This window comes from Scyliorhinus canicula, chromosome 20, assembly GCF_902713615.1.
Source record: "Scyliorhinus canicula chromosome 20, sScyCan1.1, whole genome shotgun sequence".
Lineage (NCBI taxonomy): Eukaryota > Metazoa > Chordata > Chondrichthyes > Carcharhiniformes > Scyliorhinidae > Scyliorhinus > Scyliorhinus canicula.
In genome coordinates, this window is record NC_052165.1 from 84,708,621 (window position 1) to 84,727,738 (window position 19,118).

General features: G+C 46.8%; 1 protein-coding gene across 1 annotated transcript in view; it reads left to right on the forward strand.

Moving 5' to 3' along the window:
• kdm5a (lysine (K)-specific demethylase 5A) overlaps positions 1–19,118 on the forward strand; it is a 299,634-nt gene that overhangs the window by 66,529 nt on the left and 213,987 nt on the right. Inside the window, exons 4-6 of the mRNA XM_038780318.1 lie at positions 2,462–2,584; positions 9,695–9,865; positions 12,545–12,601. Coding sequence (XP_038636246.1) covers positions 2,462–2,584; positions 9,695–9,865; positions 12,545–12,601 — 351 coding nt within the window. The remainder of the gene's footprint in view (positions 1–2,461; positions 2,585–9,694; positions 9,866–12,544; positions 12,602–19,118) is intronic.

Consider the following 19,118-nt stretch of genomic DNA (forward strand, 5'->3'; position numbering starts at 1 on the left):
AGTGCTATCCACTTGTGCTGCCCAAAGACTCTCTGGTCTTTTCCCAACCCGTCCCAGGGCAAGATCCGGGGTCTCCCTGTATCAATATCAATGGAGAAAACCTCCCAAATGCTGGAACTGTTCCCCTACCTGGGGAGCCATCTGCAATCCATGTGGAGATCCAACATCGTATCCAATCCACGAACGCTGCCATTGGATGCCGAAGGAGAGGAGAGTCTTTTGTAAATGAAGCAATTGTCCTCCCAGCTCGGAGAGTCATAGAGGTTTACAGCATGGAAACAGGCCCTTCAGCTCAACCTATTCATGCTGCACAGTTTTTACCACTAAGCTAGTCCCAATTGCCCGCATTTGGCCCATATTGCTTCTATACGGCTCAGAAACTTGGCCACCTCAAGGCCCTTGCGAGGTTCCATTCATGTTGCCTGAGACTGATACTCTGCATCAGCTGGGAGGAGCAACCTACTAATATAAGCATCATTGAAGGAGCTAGGAGCTCCAGCATTGAGGCCATGAGCATCTGAAAAAAGGCCAACCATATGCTTAGGAAGCCGGAGTGCCAACTGCCAAAGCAAATCTTCATCGCCAATCTCGAGGAAGGCTTCCGAGTACAAAGGAAGTACTTCAAAGACACTCCGAAAGGCTTACCTCAAGAAATGCAGTATTGCAGTATAGATATCAATGCCTGCGAGACCCTTGCTTTGAAGGAGGAACCTCCTGATTGAAGGGAAGCAATTTCTCAATGACACCTGACAGCAAGAGGGACTGGATAAGGAAACGAATGAAAATCGCTTATTATCACAAGTAGGCTTCAATGAAGTTACTGTGAAAAGCCCCTAGTTGCCACATTCCGGCGCCTGCTCAGGGAGGGTAGTACGGGAATTGAACTGTGCTGCTGGCCTGCTTTAAAAGCCAGCTATTTAGCCTAGTGTGCCAAATGAGCCTGAGAAAGAAGGTTCGAAGACCAATCCCACCTCCTGGAAACACCTGTCAAGTATGCAGGGTTGGAGATGCGGCTCAAGGATCGGTAAGCTATTGCAGAAAATACAGAGACATGGGATTCAGGGTGATTTTAGCAGTTTGGATCAGAAATTGGCTAGCTGATAGAAGACAAAGGATGGTGGTTGATGGGAAATGTTCTGACTGGTGTCCAGTTACTAGTGGTGTACCACAAGGATCTGTTTTGGGGCCGCTGCTGTTTGTCATTTTTATAAATGACCTGGAGGAGGGTGTAGAAGGATGGGTGAGTAAATTTGCAGATGACACTAAAGTCGGTGGAGTTGTGGACAGTGCAGAAGGATGTTACAAGTTACAGAGGGACATAGATAAGCTGCAGAGCTGGGCTGACAGGTGGCAAATGGAGTTTAATGCAGAAAAGTGAGGTGATTCATTTTGAAAGGAATAACAGAAAGGCAGAGTACTCGGCTAATGGTAAGATTCTTGGTAGTGTGGACGAGCAGAGAGATCTCGGTGTCCATGTCCATAGACCCCTGAAAGTTGCCACCCAGGTTGAGAGGGTGGTTAAGAAGGCGTACGGTGTGTTAGCTTTTATTGGTAGAGGAATTGAGTTTCGGAGCCATGAGGTCATGTTGCAGTTGTACAAAACTCTGGTGTGGCCGCATTTGGAGTATTGTGTGCAGTTCTGGTCGCCACATTATAGGAAGGATGTGGAAGCATTGGAATGGGTACAGAGGAGATTTACAAGGATATTGCCTGGTATGGAGGGAAGATCTTACGAGGAAAGGCTGTTTTTGTTAGAGAGAGGAAGGTTAAGAGGTGACGTAATTGATGCATACAAGATGATCAGAGGATTAGATAGGGTGGACATCGAGAGCCTTTTTCCTCGGATGGTGATGTCCAGCACGAGGGGACAGAGCTTTAAATTGAGGGGAGATAGATATAGGACAGATGTCAGAGGTAGATTCTTTACTCGGAGAGTAGTAAGGGTGTGGAATGCCCTGCCTGCAACAGTAGTGGACTCACCAACACTAAACGCATTCAAATGGTCATTGGATAGGCATATGGACGATAAGGGAATAGTGTAGAGGGACTTTAGAGGGGTTTCACGGGACGGCGCAACATTGAGGGCTGAAGGGCCTGTACTGCACTGTAATGTTCTATGTTCTCATCAGCCATGTAAGACCAGTAACACGGCGTTTCTTAGGTGGACAATTGTACTCATTAATGGGTAATCGCTGAAGAACTTTTTGAATAATATTTTGTCAGCCAGTTTTTCTGCTGATTGAAATTTGTTGTCCAGCACATGAAGTATGCTTTGCACTGTAGCTTTTTAGTGATTGAATTAACTAGTCTGTGAATACTTTCATTCAAGTTTATACTTCAAGGCTCATAACCATTTCTAGTAAAAGTGCTGTCATTGGGTTGATATGACACTGAAATGACTTCAGTTGTACAGATTTTCTAATAACATTCCCGACTGACCATCTGTGTTATGTTCTTTCAGGCACAAACACGAGTGAAGTTGAATTTTCTAGATCACATAGCAAAATTCTGGGAACTGCAGGGATCAACACTGAAAATCCCACATGTGGAGAGGAAAATGTTGGATTTGTACACACTGAGTAAGGTCAGAACAGTTTTACCTATTTTGATTTTTTTTTTTTGCACGGGAAGTTTTTAATAACTGAAATTAGATGACCTGTCCCTGACTCTGGAGTGATTTAATTTTAGGCTGCCCTTTTATTTTGTCTTGCCAACACGTTTTGTTTGGACAGAATTGCAGACCAGGCCATAACCCATGCTTCAATTCTTACTGGATACCATCATTGTGACACATGTCAGCAGCTCGGGTTGAAGAGCAGTAGGGCGATTTGAATAATGTAATTCCTTCTGTATTACCTCAAATCACAAGCCTCTATTTCTCTTCTGCCCTCTCCAATTTCCACCATTTGAATCATGATCTATACTAAACTGCTGAACACCCAGGTTCCCTTCCTGGCCTTCATGTCAGCAGTTATTGTGAACACTGTCTCTCTCTGCTTATGTTAACTCACTCCTCAAAAATACCTGTGCTTTCTTCTTCAATCATCTGATCTTCAGACTCTCTTTCCTTTCATGCCCTTGAACAGGTCACCTCACAAGTCCATGTCCAACTTCCAAAAGCTTCTGAAGAAGAGTCATATGGACTTGAACCATGAACTCTGTTTTTCTCTCCACAGATACCATCAGTACTCGTGGGTCTTTCCAGTATTTTCTATTTTTATTCCAAACTTAGGTTTGGACAGTCGAACCGAAGCTCATCTCCTGTCACATAACTTAAACAGAGCTGATCCAAGTCATAATGACATTCTGGGACTGTGGAAGTTGTCCTTCTCAACCTCCCTGCACCCTTTGACATGGTTGACCATATTATCTTCCGCCAGAGCCCTTCCTTTGTTGTCCAGCTGAGTGTGTCCAGCTGAGTGGTACTGCACTCGCCTGGTTCTGTTCTTCTCTATCCAGCTGTAGCTGGAGAATATCCTGCAATGACTTCCATTCCTGTCCCTGCACAGTTATCCCTGGAGTCTCCCAGTTATCCCTGGAGTCTCCCAATGCTACATTCTTCAATCTATCTATGATCTCTGATGTAAAACACTGTTTCCTCCAGTTTAAACATTGAGAAGACCAAAGCCATCGACTTTAGTCCCTTGCCATGAGCCCGGTTCCCTCACTATTCCTTCTTCATGACGAGTCTCTGGCTGTGCCAAAGTTTTTTTAATTTAAAAAATAAATTTAGAGTACACAAAGGGCAGTTTAACATGGCCAATCCACCAACCCTGCACATCTTAGGGTTGTGGAGGCGTGACCCATGCAAACACAGGGAGAATGTGCAAATTCCACACGGATAGTGTGTTTAAGTTGAACGTTGTTCGTTACCTGTAACAATTGTATTCGTTGAAAACGTTTATAAGTCTGAGTTGATCAGAGTTTGAGAATGTGGACACATTCAATGCATCACAAAGTACACAAATTTGAAAACTGAGGTAAGGAATGCACATGTATTTAGCTCATGTAAAAAAAAAAAAAAATCTTGATTTAGCTCAGGATTGTCCAACATACAACCCACAGGTCACAATCCTCTGCAGCGTCAAAGATTAATGGACAAGATAGGGCTCCTGGAGGTTGGGGTATGCTACGGCACCCTGGATTAGCACAGTCAATTCCAGCCCCACTTGACGCAGATTGCAACACAGTTAAAAGTAACTTTTAATTAAAAAAAAACCCAAAGTATTTCATAATCGCTTATTGTCACAAGTAGGCTTCAATGAAGTTACTGTGGAAAAACCCCTAGTCACAACATTCTGGCGCCTGTTCGGGTCTGCCCAATAACTACAGTCAACAGGTTTGTAAATTTAATCACCATTAACTTTTATTACTAACAGTAATTTATAATTAAATAGGCAACCAACAACTGGTTAATTATCTAATTTATAACACCCTGTTTAACCCTCTATATACACACACACACAAGACGAATAAACAAGAGGGGAAAGAGGGGTGTAAAAAAAAAAAATACTAAAAGCAAAAGGATGAAGTCTTTGTTTCAGGTGGATGCCTTCCAGTTTGATTATTTCTTCAATCTCGGCTGACAGTTGGATGTTACCTTTACTTTCAGTCTGTAATGGTTTTCAATGTCGACTCATCAGGGTCTAGACCAGTGGTTCCCAACCTTTTTTTGGCCATGCCCCACCTAATCACCTCTAAAATCCTGATCCCCCCCCCCCCCCCCCCCCCCATGTGGTGATATATAATTCTTATCATTTAAAAAGTGAACTCCGTTTCAGCTGAAGAAGCTTAAAATGCCAATACCTTGGTTTAAACAAGCTTCAAAAGAACATGGCATCCATGAAAAAGAAAAATGAAATAAACAAAAGACAGTTAAAGTTCTGAGCAAGAAATTACTAAAAAATTGTAAAAATAAAAATCGAAAATTTGGACCCAGACCTCCTCAGTCGCGCCCAATTGCCCCCCTTAAAAATGAAATTGCCCCCCCCTGTGGGGCGTACGCCCCACGTTGGGAACCACTGGTCTAGACACTTCTCTGCACAGTCAGTATACATTTATGTGAAAGAGAGAGAAACACACAACCTTTCCTTTGCTGGGCCCTGTGAAAAACGCACCTGGCAATACCCAGTTGCTGTCTGTTGCTGGGCAGAATACTGGTCCTGGCCAATCGGTTGGCTACCATCCAACTGATCAAACCAAATCTCTCGAGTGCCATAAAGTCTAAGTTCTTATGTTCAAAATCTAAGACTTCATACCACAGTGTGCTATTTTGAAACTTGTTCCTCACTTCCCCGTATGACTTGGAGATAAGTCTCCATTTCAGATCCAGATACCAAAAGCGATAACAACAAAATAAAATAAATAGGAAATAAGGGAATCAACAGCAAGGGCCTTTGCAGGTAGTACTTTAGCTGGAAATGGAATCGGTTAAATAATCATCAATTCATGTGCTGCAGAAGGCGGTCTTTCGGCTTATCGATTCTACACCACCCCCTCGACTGAGCACCCTACCTAGGCTTGGGGGGGGGGGGGGGGGGAGGAAGGGAGAAGAGAGTGAGGTGATGGGGGGGGGGAGAAGAGGGTGAGGTGATGGGGGGGGGAGAAGAGGGTGAGGTGATGGGGGGGGGGGGAGAAGAGGGTGAGGTGATGGGGGGGGGGGAGAAGAGGGTGAGGTGATGGGGGGGGGGGAGAAGAGGGTGAGGTGATGGGGGGGGAGAGAAGAGGGTGAGGTGATGGGGGGGGGAGAAGAGGGTGAGGTGGGGGGGGAGAGAGAAGAGGGTGAGGTGATTGGGGGGAGAAGAGGGTGAGGTGATGGGGGGAGGGGAGAAGAGGGTGAGGTGATGGGGGAGGGGAGAAGAGGGTGAGGTGATGGGGGAGGGGAGAAGAGGGTGAGGTGATGGGGGAGGGGAGAAGAGGGTGAGTGGATTGGGGGGGGTGGGCGGGGTTGGCAGTGGGGGTGAGAGTTGGGAATGGAAAGAGGGTGAGGTGATGGGGTGGAGGGGGTGGGCAGGGTTGGCAGTGGGGGTGAGAGTTGGGAATGGAAAGAGGGTGAGGTGGTGGAGGGGGTGGGCGGGGTTAGCAGTGGGGGTGAGAGTTGGGAAAGAGGGTGAGGTGATGGGCAGGGGACATAAGTTGGGGGGGGGGGGGGAGAGCATGTGCACGTGGAGGTTGGTGGAAGTGGGCACGAGAGATTTGGGTTGTGGGGGTGGGGGAAGCATGGAATGCAATTGAGAAAAGCGAAGGACCTTTTGAACCCCCCTGGAGACGGCCTTCCAGTTGCAGTTTATCCATGGATCTGTCCACTTTTACCCTTTGATTCTTGCCAGAGAGCCAATTGAGGATCCAACTTATCAATTTATGTTCAATCCATCTATTTTTAATTGACGGATCTGTCTGCCAAAATTCTCCTTCCCTAAAATTCACAAAAGCTGCACCAGGAGTGCTCACCCTTACCAACCCTGTTTGTAACCTGCCCAAAAGTTGAATCAGATTTGTCTTTCCTTGCTCGTTGTCCTCTATCAATCTGTGTCTCTCTAATTGACCATTTATGCTCTCAGGATTTTTTCAAACAATTTTTCCAATAGTTTGATTGCCATGGGCAGCACGGTAGCAATGAGCAGCACGGTAGCATGGTGGTTAGCATAAATGTTTCACAGCTCCAGGGTCCCAGGTTCGATTCCCGGCTGGGTCACTGTCTGTGTGGAGTCTGCACGTCCTCCCCCTGTGTGCGTGGGTTTCCTCTGGGTGCTCTGGTTTCCTCCCACAGTCCAAAGATGTGCGGGTTAGGTGGATTGGCCATGCTAAAGTGCCCGTAGTGTCCTAAAAAGTAAGGTTAAGGGGGGGTTGTTGGGTTACGGGTATAGGGTGGATACGTGGGTTTGAGTAGGGTGATCATTGCTCGGCACAACATCGAGGGCCGAAGGGCCTGTTCTGTGCTGTACTGTTCTATGTTATTACTCATGATATCCTCATCCCTTTCTACACAATGATGTGACGTTAAAAGTTCTTCTCTGGCACTGCACTTGTAGCCAGAGAGGATGGAAAGTGATGGCTGAGGCTCCACTGTTTCTTTCATTCCTTCGCACGAACTTGGATTCGCATTTAATCTGGATCTGGTAATTTACCCAATTTCAAAGATGCTAAACATTGAATATTTTTTCTCGATGTTAATTCTATCCAATGTTTCACACTCTTCCTCCTCTTTAACTCTGTCTTCTTTATTCCTCTCTTATGAAAAGGTTGCAAAATATTCCTAAGCCCAATGCACATGTCTTGGGTCTGAACACCCAAGCATTTTTGAAAAAGGTTGTGAAAACATGCCTGAAGAGGTGAAGCTGGCTTCTGACTCGCCAAAATGAAGATTTTTTGGGGGGGAAGGCATTGAACATGAAAAAGAGAGCTTGAGGCATCGGAGCGGGAGCACAAGGTTCCAAAAACTCATCTACCTGTCACTTGGAGCACCACCTGTCCACCACGAGGAGGCCGTCAGGATGCAAGGCAACGCAGAATCGTGGAGCACAAACTGATGGCCAGGTTCCGCACACGAGTACGACCTCAACCGGGACCTGGGATTCACGTTGCATTACATTCACCCCCCACCATCTGGCCTGGGCTTGCTAAATCCTACCAACTGTCCTGGCTGGAGACAATTCACACCTCTTTAACCTGTGATTGTCCCTCTCTCCAGTCACTCCATCTGGACCTGTAAAGATTTAATGACCTGCAAAGACACTCATTCAAAGTATCGTCTGGCATCATTGACTTTGTCTATATAAATGTTTCTGGAACCCACCTCTTCACTCACCGGAGGAAGGAGCAGTGCTCCAAAAGCTAGTGTTTGAAACAAACATGTTGGACTTTAACCTGGTGTTGTAAGACCTCTTACTGTGCCTATCCCAGTCCAATGCCGGCATCTCCACACCATGGCTACGATTTCTAGGCATTCTGAAGTATTGAGCTCTTGCCATTTGATAATTTCTTCCAGTATCATAGCCTCATTCCTCTAGTTCTGATCTCCTGACCACAGCACTTCACCGTTGCGGGTTATGCCTTCAACTGCAAGGCCAGGAGCTCTAGAATTCCCTCAGTGAACCTCTCAGCCACTTTACTTTCTTTCTTACTTTAGGATGCTGTTTGAAATCAACTACATTAATCAAGCTTTGGTCTATTTTATAGATGTGACTTGGTGTTATAGTTTATTTGGTAATACTCCTGTTCAGCACATGTTAAAGCACTATAAATAAAAGTTGCAGTTGATCTTGAAGCTCTGAATCCTTTTCAAATAAGTTGTCTGTTGCTTAAACTTGTTTCTTAGTGTTTTCCCTTCCACTTTTCTTCACTGAAGGTGCTAGCAGATGGTAAAAAAGATTCCATGTGTGCTCACAGTCTGACACCTTACTGAAATGGTGGTTCTTGATATAAAGCCAAGCCAGTGAGTTTGTACAGGTATTGTGACAACAAGCAGGAGAATTGGATTCTAATGCAGAACAGGCAGCTAAGATGGGATCTAACCGGGTTTAGTAACTAAGGAACCAAATCAGCTACAGGTTTGCTGATGACGCGACCGGAGTGGGTCGGATCTCAAACAACGACTAGTCAGAATGCAGGAGGAAGATAGATAACCTAGTGGAGTGGTGTAAGGACAACAATCTCTTAATGTCAGCAAAATTAAAGAGCTGGTCATTGACTTCAGGAAGCAAAGTATCGTACGCACCCCTGTCAGCATCAACGGGGTCGAGGTGGAGATGGTTGACAGCTTCAAATTCCTCGATGTGCACATCACCAACATTCTGTCCTGGTCCTACCACGTCGACGCTACGACCAAGAAAGCACAATAGTGCCTGTACTTCCTCAGGAAACTAAGGAAATTCAGCATATCCACATTAACTCTTACCAACTTTTACAGATGCACCATAGAAAGCATCCTATCTGGCTACATCACAGCTTTGAGATTAGCTTTGACAAAGAGTCATCGGACTCGAAACGTTAGCTCTTTTCTCTCCCTGCAGATGCTGCCAGACTTGCTGTGACGTTCCAGCATTTTCTCTTTCGTGGCTGCACCTCAGCCTGGTATGGCAACTGCTCGGTCCAAGACTGCAAGAAACTGCAGAGTCGTGAACACAGCCCAGTCCAGCACAAACCCGCCTCCCATCCATTGACTCTGTCTACAACTCTCCGCTGCCTGGGGGTAGTGGGGTGAATCCTCCCACTCAACGTATTCACTCTTCCAACTTCTTCCATCGGGCAGGAGATACAAAAGTCTGAGAAAACGCACAAACAGATTCAAAAACAGTTTTTCCCCGCTGTTACCAGACTCCTAAAAGATCCTCTTGTGGACTGATCTGATCTCTTCACACATCTTTTCTACTGAGTAGAACTACACTCCTGTATGCTTCAGCTTCAGCTTATGCTTGTGGCTATGTATTTACATTTGTGTATTGATATTTGCCCCACGACTTTTTGTCATGTACGGAATGAACTGTCTGAACTGTACGCAGAACAATACTTTTCACTGTACCTCAGTATATGTGACAAATAAACAAATCTAAACCACTGTACTCGGGAATCTAAATCACTGCGCAGTCGGTGATCTACCCGGTTTAAATGGCTGAGGAACCAAACCATTGCACAGATATTGTTTTAATTTTATCTTGCATGCTTCAGCATTAAAGAATTAATTTTTCTCCTGAAGGTGGTCGCAAGCGAAGGTGGTTTTGAAGTTCTGTGCAAGGAGAAGAAATGGGCAAAGGTTGCCAGTCGAATGAGTTACCCACAAGGAAAAGGCATTGGCTCACTGTTACGGTCACACTATGAGAGGATTCTGTATCCCTACGAGTTGTTTCAGACAGGAGCCAGTCTCTCGGTAAGATTAACCAACATAAAAGTTTTGACTTTATTCTGCGCCTTTCCAATAGTTAATTTCAGATAGCTGTCAAACTACCAGAGCCCCTGATGAATTAGAAGCAGAAAATCCTGAATAGACTCAGCAGGTCTGGCAGCATCTGCAGAGAGAGAAACAGTGAATGTTTCGAGTTCAATATGATTTCAGAACTAAAGAGAGGGAGATATAGGCTGGGTCATGTACTGTAGAGTGAGTGGTGCAGAGTCATTGAGAAGTGGGAGCTTGGACACATTGCAACAAAGATGTGTAGGGCTCGTGACAGAGGAAGTGTTAATGATGGCGTGGAACGAAGAAATGTCACAGTTTATATAGGGTTGTAAAGTGCTTAATCAGAAGCTGAGATGCTGCTCCTCCAGTTTGTGTTGGGCTTCAAGTGGAACACTGCAGCAGGCCAAGGGCAGACATCATAGATATCATAGAATTTGCAGTGCAGAAGGAGGCCATTCGGCCCATCGAGTCTGCACCGGCTCTTGGAAAGAGCACCCTACCCAAGGTCAACACCTCCACCCTATCCCCATAACCCAGTAACCCCACCCAACACTAAGGGCAATTTTGGACACTAAGGGCAATTTATCATGGCCAATCCACCTAACCTGCACATCTTTGGACTGTGGGGGGAAACCGGAGCACCCGGAGGAAACCCACGCACACACTGGGAGGATGTGCAGACTCCACACAGACAGTTACCCAAGCTGGATTCGAACCTGGGACCCTGGAGCTGTGAAGCAATTGTGCTAGCCACAAGGCTGCTGTGCTGCCCTGGGTACGAGAGCAAGATGCTGAATTATAATGGCAGGCTACAGAAAGGTTAGGATCATGCTAGCAGACTGAGCATTTCTTGTTTTTATTTCAGCCTTTCAACATCTGCAGGATTTTAGTTTTACTCCTGATCTGATAACTTATAGATTCCTACTTCAAGTGATCTTGATTTCTATACTGTCGTGTTTTTGATGTGATTTTTAATCTCCAATGATCACCTTGAGCTCCATTTGAATTGTGCAGTTTGAACATGTTCATTACATTTTCCAGTATTGAAGCCCCATTCAGTGACCTCTCTCCAGTTGTGTGCGATCTACTCATTTCCAGATCCAAACCAGATTGTGTGTGTGTGACCTATCACCACACTACCACTCCCGTTTCCCGGGATCACGTGTGCAACACACACCCGCCGGTCTGTGGCCCTCCTTTGCAGCAGCCAATCAATCTGCACTTTCCCCCACACGCCTCTCTACGTCCCCACCCCTATTGGGGTGGTGCACCGAGCAGACCTGCCCCTCCAGGTCCCACCCTCGTCGCACATCTGCACGCCCAGCCCCCTGCACCGACCTCCACATGCGCTTGTCCACACCACGTGTCTGACTGCTTGTCCTTATGCCCCTCTTCTCCCATCCCCTCGTCCTCTCCTCCCCTCCCCCATCTCCTCGTCCTCTCCTCACCTCCCCATCTCCTCGTGCTCTCCTCCCTTCCCCTATTTCCTCCTGCACTGCTCTCCTCCCCTCCCCATCTCTTCCTCTCCTCGCCTTCCCCATCTCCTCATGCTCTCCTCCCCTCCCCCAGTTCCTCCTGCTCTCCTCTCCTCTCCTCCCCATCTCCTTGTGCTCTCCTCCTCTCCCCATCTCATGCTCTCCTCACCTTCCCCCATCTCCTCGTGCTCTCCTCCCCTCCCCATCTCCTCTGCTCTCCTCCCCTCCCCCATCTCCTCGTGCTCTCCTCCCCTCCCCATCTCCTCGTGCTCTCCTCTCCTCCCCATCTCCTCTGCTCTCCTCACCTTCCCCCATCTCTTCGTGCTCTCCTCCCCTCCCCATCTCCTCGTGCTCTCCTCCCCTCCCCCATCTCCTCTGCTCTCCTCCCCTCCCCATCTCCTCGTGCTCTCCTCTCCTCCCCCATCTCCTCGTGCTGTCCTCTCCTCCCCATCTCCTCGTGCTCTCCTCCCCTCCCCATCTCCTCGTGCTCTCCTCCCCTCCCCCAATTCCTCTGCTCTCCTCCCCTCTCCCATCTCCTCATGCTCACCTCCCCTCCCCCATCTCCTTGTGCTCTCCTCCCCTATCCATCTCCTCTGCTCTCCTCCCCTCCCCATCTCCTCGGCTCTCCTCCCCTCCCCCATCTCCTCGTGCTATCCTCTCTGCCCCATCTCGTGCTCTCCTCCCCACCCCCCCATCTCCACATGCTCTCCTCCCCGCCCCCCCCTTCTCCTTGTGCTCTCCTCCCCTCTCCACCCATCTGCCTCGTCCTCTCCTCACCTTCCCCCATCTCCTTGTGCTCTCCACCCATCTCCTCGTGCTCTCCTCCCCTCCCCATCTCCCTCGTGCTCTCCTCTCTCCTCCCGCCCATCTCCTCGTGCTCTCCTCTCTCCTCCCGCCCATCTCCTCGTGCTCTCCTCTTTCTCTCCCCCCCCCCCCCCCCCCCAATCTCCTCGTGCTCTCCTCCCTCCCCCCCTTGTGCTCTCCTCACCACCCACCTCCATCTCCCTCGTGCTCTCCTCCCTCTGCCTCAGTTTGATCTCTCGTCGTATTGGATCCTCCTTTCTGGGGACTGGAAATTAAATTGGTAACTGCATTTAGGCGATTGTTTCATTGTGGAATATTGACAATGACATGCCGCATCAGCTGTTTAATTGTTCAATTATTTGCCTTGTTATAGACTGCGGAAAACTCTTCAATGCCAATCTTTCCCGGCTGTGTGAAAAACTTGAATCAGGTAGGTAAACTTCTCTGGTTAATCAGCTGGAAGTCTCTTTCCTCTCCCTCCTCTCCCTGATGGCCCCCAGTCCTCTGTGTATAAAATAGTGTTTCCTGCTCGTGTAAGAAGTGCATAAGTGGCTAGATTATTTGGCTTTGTATCCGGCAAGAATTTTGGTTTGAGCATGCTCACTACAGTCTTGCAATTGAGGGTACTGTTGATGTCATGTGCACATCATTCTCGCCACCTTGAACCCCTGAGATTGTGCTACAGATATCAGAGTTTGATGGGCCACAACCTGAAATGTCTATTTCTCCCTCCACTGACGCTTCCTGACTTGTTCAGCATTTTCCAATTTTCCTTCCCTCCGTGTCCTTTGCTCCAAGGAGAACGGCCCCAGCTTCTCCAATCTGACCTTGCAGCTCAAATTTGTTATTCTTGGAAACATTCTGTTAAATCTCCTCTGCAACCTCTTGGGGCCCTCACAGTCTTCCTATTCTTCCACAGTCTTCCACAGTCACAGGGAATGCTGACCAGAACCACATTACTTGTGGAACAGAGCTTTGTAAAGGTTAAGGAAAACTACATTGCTTTTGGACTCAATGTCTCTCTTTATGAAGCCCAGGATCCCATTTGCAGTGCCACTGTGTCTTGCCACCTTTAGTAATCTAAAGGTTTTATTTCCTTTGTTCTTGTGCACTCTTCAGAACTGTTCCATTGAGTCTATATTGCCTCTCCCCATCCCTTCTGTCAAAATATATCACCTCACACTTCTTTGTACAAAACTCTATTTGCTACCTGTCTGCCAATTCTGCTAGGCTATCTTTATCCTGATACAGCTGATTAGAACATAGAACATTACAGCGCAGTACGGGCCCTTCGGCCCTCGATGTTGCGCCGACCTGTGAAACCATCTGAAGCCTATCTGACCTACACTATTCCATTCAAGTTTGGTTTAATTGGCAAATTTTGCTCTGCATTCCAATATCCAATTTAAGAACAAAATTAATAATCTCTTGGACAAATGTGGATTAATTAAAGGAAAATCATCATGGATTTGTTAAGGCAAATCATATTCAAGTGATTTGATTTGAGATTTTTTAGTTGAGGTAACAGAACGTCGATGGGGATAATGCGTTTAATGTGGTGCACACTTACTTGAAAATGTGTTTGACAAAGTGCCATAGAAAATGTTATGGCACCTGGACAAGACCTCCATTTAGTTTAGGAAACTGGATTAGACCACAACAAAATTTCAATTTGTAAACTGAGAAATGGATACTTCACTCCAGGAGTGATTCCACTGACAGCCAGGGATATTTTATATTAAAACAAATTTTATTATTAACACAGGATTGGGCCGCAAGGTGGCGCAGTGGTTGGCACTACTGCCTCATGGCGCTGAAGACCTGGGACACTGTCCATGTGGAGATTGCACATTCTCCCGGTGTCAGCGTGGGTCTCGCCCCCGCAGCCCAAAGATGTGCAGGGTAGGTAGATTGGCCATGCTAAATTGCCTCTTAATTGGAGTGGGAAAAAAAATGTGTACCTTAAATGTAAAAAATTATTAACACGCGATTAACCCCACTAACATCAAAGAAAAAACAGCTTTTCAATTAACAGTTAAACAGTTCCAAACAAAATAAAGGTCTTTGAGCTTATTTTCCCATCTACTTCTAAAATTTCAATTAAGCAAAATCCCCACACACAGGCCAAATGCAGTTAACGCTCAATGGCGCACAGATTTATGCGCACAGTCCTTGGGAGAGAAGCTCTCGGAAGTCAGTCTGAGAAACACACCTTATTTCCCCAGAAACTAGTAAGAAGTCTTACAACTGGATTGGGCACTCCAATTGGGCAGCATGGTAGCATTGTGGATAGCACAATCGCTTTGCAGCTCCAGGGTCCCAGGTTCGATTCCAGCTTGGATCACTGTCTCTGCGGAGTCTGCACATCCTCCCCGTGTGTGCATGGGTTTCCTCCGGGTACTCCGGTTTCCTCCCACAGTCCAAAGATGTGCAGGTTAGGTGGATTGGCCATGCTAAATTGCCCTTAGTGTCCAAAATTGCCCTTAGTGTTGTGTGGGGTTATGGGGATAGGGTGGAGGTGTTGACCTTTGGATAGGGTGGTCTTTCCAGGAGCCGGTGCAGACTCGATGGGCCGAATGACCTCCTTCTGCACTGTAAATTCTATGTCTATGTCTAACACCAGTTTAAAGTCCAACAGGTTTGTTTCAAACACTAGCTTCCGGAGCACTGCTCCTTCCTCTGGTGATTTCGGAGCAGTGCTCCGAAAGCTAGTGTTTGAAACAAACCTGTTGGACTTTAACCTGGTGTTGTAAGAATTCTTACTGTGCTCACCCTAGTCCAACGCCGGCATCTCCACATCCTCAGAAACTAGAGCAGAGCTCTCAAAATTAAGCTTAAACAACAGACACAGGGCAGGGATGAAAAGGAATCTAAAAACAGACCAAGCCCCTCTCAAGAGTCATGTCACAGCCTGCTGAACTGTTAGCTCTTTTTAATCGTAGCTTTAGCAAACATATGGATCTGGTCCTAGGGAATGAGGCAGGCCAGATGGAGAACGTCAGAGTGGGGGAGCCATTGGGAAATAGCGAACATAATACATTACGAATGTTAAGTTGGAAAAGGATAAAAATCAGTCGCGAATTAAGATCTCAGACTGGAAAAGAGCAAACTGACTTGAACTGGAGCAGATTGATTGGAAACGCATTTTGGTGGATGAAACGGTGGATGAAAAATGGGAGACTCTTACAGAATCACAGAATACTACAGTGCAGAGGAGGCCCTTCAGCCCATCGAGTTTTCCCTGACGCATGAAAGACCCTTACCTGCCCACTTAATCCCCTTGCCTGCACTTGGCCCAAAGCCTTGAAGGTTATTGTGTACCAAGTACACATCCAGGTTCTGAGAAATGTGGAGGAACAGCGAGATCTTGGGGTTCATGTCCACAGATCTCTGAAGGTTGCCACTCAAGTGGATAGAGCCGTGAAGAAGGCTTATAGTTTGTTACCGTTTATTAACAGGGTAGGCTTGAGTTTAAGAGCCGTGGGGTTATGCTGCAACTATACATGACCCTGGTGAGACTACATTTGGAGTATTGTGTGCAGTTCTGGTCACCTCATTATAGGAAGGATGTGGAAGCATTGAAAAGGGTGTAAAGGAGATTTACCAGGATGCTGCCTGGTTGGCAGGATAGGTCTTATGAGGAAAGGATGAGGGAGCTAGGGCTTTTCTCTTTGGAGCGAAGAAGGATGAGAGGCGACTTAATAGAGGTTTATAAGATGATGAGGGGGATAGATAGAGTGGGTGTTCAGAGACTATTTCCTCGTGTGGATGTAGCTGTTACAAGGGGGCATAAGATTCAGGGTGGGAGATATAGGAGGGATATCCGAGGTAGGTTCTTTACTCGGAGAGTGGTTCGGGTGTGGAATGGACTGCCTGCTGTGATAGTGGAGTAGGACACTTTAGGAACTTTCAAGCGGTTATTGGATAGGCACATGGAGCCACCAGAATGACAGGGAGTGGGACAGCTTGATCTTGGTTTCGGACAATGCTCGGCACAACATCGAGGGCCGAAGGGCCTTTTCTGTGCTGTACTGTTCTATGTTCTTTTTAAAGGGTGTGAGGCATCCCGCCTCTACCAGCCTCCCAGGCAATGCAGTCGAGACCGTCACCACTCTCTGTGTAAAAAAAGTTTTCATCAAATCCCCCCTAAACCTCCCATCCCTCACTTTGACTTGTGTCCTGTATAACATTCTCCCCGTGATTGCGTGGGTTTCTTCCGGGAGATCGGTTTCCTCCCACAGTCCAAAGATGTGCAGGTTCGGAGGATTGGCCATGATAAATTGCCCTCGGTGTCCAAAACGATTGAAAGGGGTTATTGGGTTATGGGGATAGGGTGGAAGTGAGGGCTTAAGTGTGTCGGTGCACACTCGATGGGCTGAATGGCCTCCTTCTGCACTGTATGTTCTATGTTCAACTGATCTTTCAACTAAGGGGAACAGCTGCTCTCTATCCACCCTGTCCATGCCCCTCAATCAGGTCAACCCTCAGTCTTCTCTGCTCCAGTGAAAACCACTCTAGCCTATCCAACCACTCTTTATAACTGAAATGTTCCATCCCAGGCAATAGTCTGGTGAATCTTGTCTGCATCCCCTCCACTGCAATCACATTCTTCCTATAATATGGTGACCAGAACTGCACACCGTACTCCAGCTGTACCTTCACCAAAGTTCTATGTACAGCTCCGTCATGACCTCCCTGCTGTGCCCCAATTGATAAAAGCGAGTGGCTCATATGCCTTTTTCACCACCCTATGAACTTGTCCTTCTGCCGTCAGAGATCTATGGGCAAACACACCAAGGTCCTTTTGTTCCTCGGAGCTTCCCACTGTCAGTTTTTCCTTGTAAAATTACTCTGTATCGCCTCAAACTTTTCAGGTTAAATTCCATCTGTCACTTATCCGCCCATTTGACCATCTTGTCTAAATCTTCCTGTAACCCAAGACAGTCAACCCCACAGCCAATCTTTGTGTCATCCGCAAACTTACTGATCCTTAGGTGCAAGCTAGGTACGTACTCATGAGAAATAAATTTGGGGTGTCCAAAGCTGGAATACCCTGGATGACTAAGGATATTGATAAAATAAGGAAGAAAAACGAGGCATCTGGTGCATGCAGGAATAATAATAGCAATAGAAATCAGCAAGAGCATCTCAAATGCAGGATAGAGACTAATGCTGGAATAAGGAACAAGCATGAGGAAAGCATGGCAGGTTGTGCTAAAACAAATAACAAAATGTTCTTCAAAAATATCAGTGGTAAAGATTAGTGAAGGACAGAGTGGGGCCCATAAGGGACAGTCAGGATAAACTGCTCACTGAAGCAGAGGGATGGCAGTTATGCTAAATGAGTACTTTGCTTCTGTCTTTACCGAATGAGAAGATGGTGACAATGGCCCAGGTTGGAAATGTGCGTGTTGAGCAATTGAGCAGTATAGTGATAGATATAGAAAAGATGCCAAAAAGGCTAGCAGCACTCCAGTGTTGCCTTTTTTTTCTATACTCTCTTACTATGTCCTTTCTGTCGCTCTGTTCCAATTATGGCAATTGGTGAATTTGCCCTTTCTATGTTATCTATGTCCTAATGCTTAGAGTCGCCAGGCATCAAGTTTCAACCGGCAATCGATCAAAGAGCCAAACACCAGTTAGTTAGTTCAAGGTCACTTTATTTACACACTATTAGTCATGCAACATAAACACTACTAGTTAACTGCACCTATTGACTAAGACAACCTGCACTTAACCTCGGGCACCTGGCTTGGGTCAGAGAGAAACTGGCCGCTGTTCGATTCTGGATCTATCGAGTCCAGCCTCGTACCAGTACCTCGTTCCCGTACCAGCCTCCCCGGACAGGCGCCGGAATGTGGCGACTAGGGGCTTTTCACAGTAACTTCCTTGAAGCCTACTCGTGACAATAAGCGATTTTCATTTCATTTTTCATTTCAAAGGAGTAACTGCTGCTCAGCTAGGCTCATCTGTCTGGTAGCGAGCGGTGAACTTGTACTTGCTTCTGGTGTTGCTGCACTTGGAGATGGCCGTGACCGGGGTACCAGGACCAAGAGAGAGCGAACATGTCGTGGCCTCTTCTTCTTGTACTTAAGAACATAACAACATAAGAACTAGGAGCAGGAGTAGGCCATCTGGCCCCTCGAGCCTGCTCCGCCATTCAATGAGATCATGGCTGATCTTTTGTGGACTCGGCTCCACTTTCCGGCCCGAACACCATAACCCTTAATCCCTTTATTCTTCAAAAAACTATCTATCTTTACCGTAAAAACATGAAATGAAGGAGCCTCAACTGCTTCACTGGGCAAGGAATTCCATAGATTCTATGTCCCCTAGTTCTGCTTTCACCCGCCAGTGGAAACAACCTGCCCACATCTATCCTATCTATTCCCTTCATAATTTTAAATGTTTCTATAAGATCCCCCCTCATCCTTCTAAATTCCAACGAGTACAGTCCCAGTCTACTCAACCTCTCCTCATAATCCAACCCCTTCAGCTCTGGGATTAACCTAGTGAATCTCCTCTGCACACCCTCCAGCGCCAATACGTCCTTTCTCAAGTAAGGAGACCAAAACTGAACACAATACTCCAGGTGTGGCCTTGGAAGTTTTCGCGCTCTTTTGGGCAGTCCTTCGGTTTGGACCTTACTAATTGGGTGATCCCTGATCTCTCCGTTCGATTCCTAACCAAAAAGTGGACGGGGATCTGGATGGCTGGGCTGTCCCAAGCGGTCACTGACCCCGTTGTTTGCATTTCCCTTGAACAGGGAGTGGCACCGAAATGTCTGGGACTAGACTGGTTGCCAGTCCAGTACCAGTCCTTTGTTTTGGTGAAGATGGGCCATCAAATGCTAATTGGTCCCATTAAAATGCTAATTGGTCAGAGTTTTGGTACCGTCTGGACTTCTTGCTTACGAATATGCATTTCAGGCTCTGAGCCTGCCTGTG